The 1,300-nt window shown below is 47.0% G+C and overlaps 1 protein-coding gene across 1 annotated transcript; it reads right to left on the bottom strand.

Moving 5' to 3' along the window:
• Positions 1-266: 266 nt before the first annotated feature.
• On the bottom strand, positions 267-1,097 carry LOC106338299. The gene has a single exon (XM_013777313.1). The coding sequence runs from the start codon at positions 1,095-1,097 to the stop codon at positions 267-269; it is 831 nt and encodes a 276-aa protein (XP_013632767.1).
• Positions 1,098-1,300: the final 203 nt, after the last annotated feature.

Here is a 1,300-nt window from a genome sequence, read left to right on the forward strand (position 1 = left end):
GCGTTTGGACTGTTGTTCGTATAGTCTTGATTCTAACTTTAGCGACGTCTCGCTGTTGTTTTGAAGACTATACATACGTTTTTAGTTCTAAAAGGTTCGCGGATATTTTGCGATTTGGACACAATACGACCGTTGACAAGAATTTAATGTTTCTAGAGATTTTTTTGAGCGTGTCCTGAGACTTTTTGCATAGCCGAAGCGTAAGAGTTCATAAAATGCGTATTGTAATACAAGTTTTAAAAAGCTCGCGTACAATAATGCATGTTTTAAAATGTGGGAGTATACGAGAATACATACGCGACTGTAGCAGGGTCGATATCTTTGTCCGGGTTTTTCTTTTCCGGTTGAGTGGTAGCGTTGACTTCAGAATCAGGCTGAGTTTTGATGTCCGAGGTGTTTGCTTCAGCAGACGAATTCGGGTCGTCTTTCTTCGAAGTGTTTTCAGCCGAGGGATGAGCTAACTTCGTGCGTTTGCGAGTTGCCATCGAGGTAGTTGTGATTTGTCTTAACTTATGCTCTGCGGGAAAGCAAAGTCGCGACTGTTTCTGACAACCCCAGATGGCTGCGACCCCGCTCTGGGTCGGGAATTTGATGCCCAGGTGGTATGTAGACGGAACGGCTTTCATGGCGTTCAGCCATGGGGTTCCCATGATCATATTATAGATGGCGGGATGATTGACCACCGTGAAGTTAACGATCTTGGTAACTTCCTTGGCCATGACCGGTAGCTGGATCGATCCGAGAGTCATTGACGTTTCGCCTAAAAAACTCGTAAATGGTTTCGGTGTTGGGGTAACTTCCCCGAGTTCGATGTTCATCCTCTTGAGAGTATCGCGGAAGATAACATTAACCGTGCTCCCCATGTCGATGAGGACTCTTGCGACCTCAAGATCTCGTACGATGAGATCTATTACGAGCGGATCGCAGTGGGGTTGATCGATTCCGCCGGCTTCCTCTTCAGTGAAAGTTTTCGAGTCGCTCTGACCATCTTGGGGAGGAGACCATATAGGACAATTTGCACTTGACTCGGCTTTTCGCTGGTAGGCCTTGATGGCCGAGATTGTGTCGTTGCAGTACTGTGATCCTCTGATGATCATGTTCACTCTGCGACGATTGTTATCGTTTCCTATGTCATCCGATATCCTTCTGTGTTTATCCCCCGCTTGACTTCTCCGAGGAGAATTTTCCGCGGGTGGATTTTTGTCGGTCTTTGGAGGACGATCGGTCTCAAGGATGAGATCTTTAACGCTGGTTACTTCGGAGAGCTCTCCAGCTAGTAGCTTTGTGGCCAGCCTCGCTC

Source organism: Brassica oleracea, chromosome C4, assembly GCF_000695525.1.
Source record: "Brassica oleracea var. oleracea cultivar TO1000 chromosome C4, BOL, whole genome shotgun sequence".
Lineage (NCBI taxonomy): Eukaryota > Viridiplantae > Streptophyta > Magnoliopsida > Brassicales > Brassicaceae > Brassica > Brassica oleracea.

Coding starts and splice junctions, on each gene's coding strand:
- LOC106338299 (XM_013777313.1), bottom strand. CDS start 1,097: ATGATCATCAGAGGATCACAGTACTGCAACGACACAATCTCGGCCATC.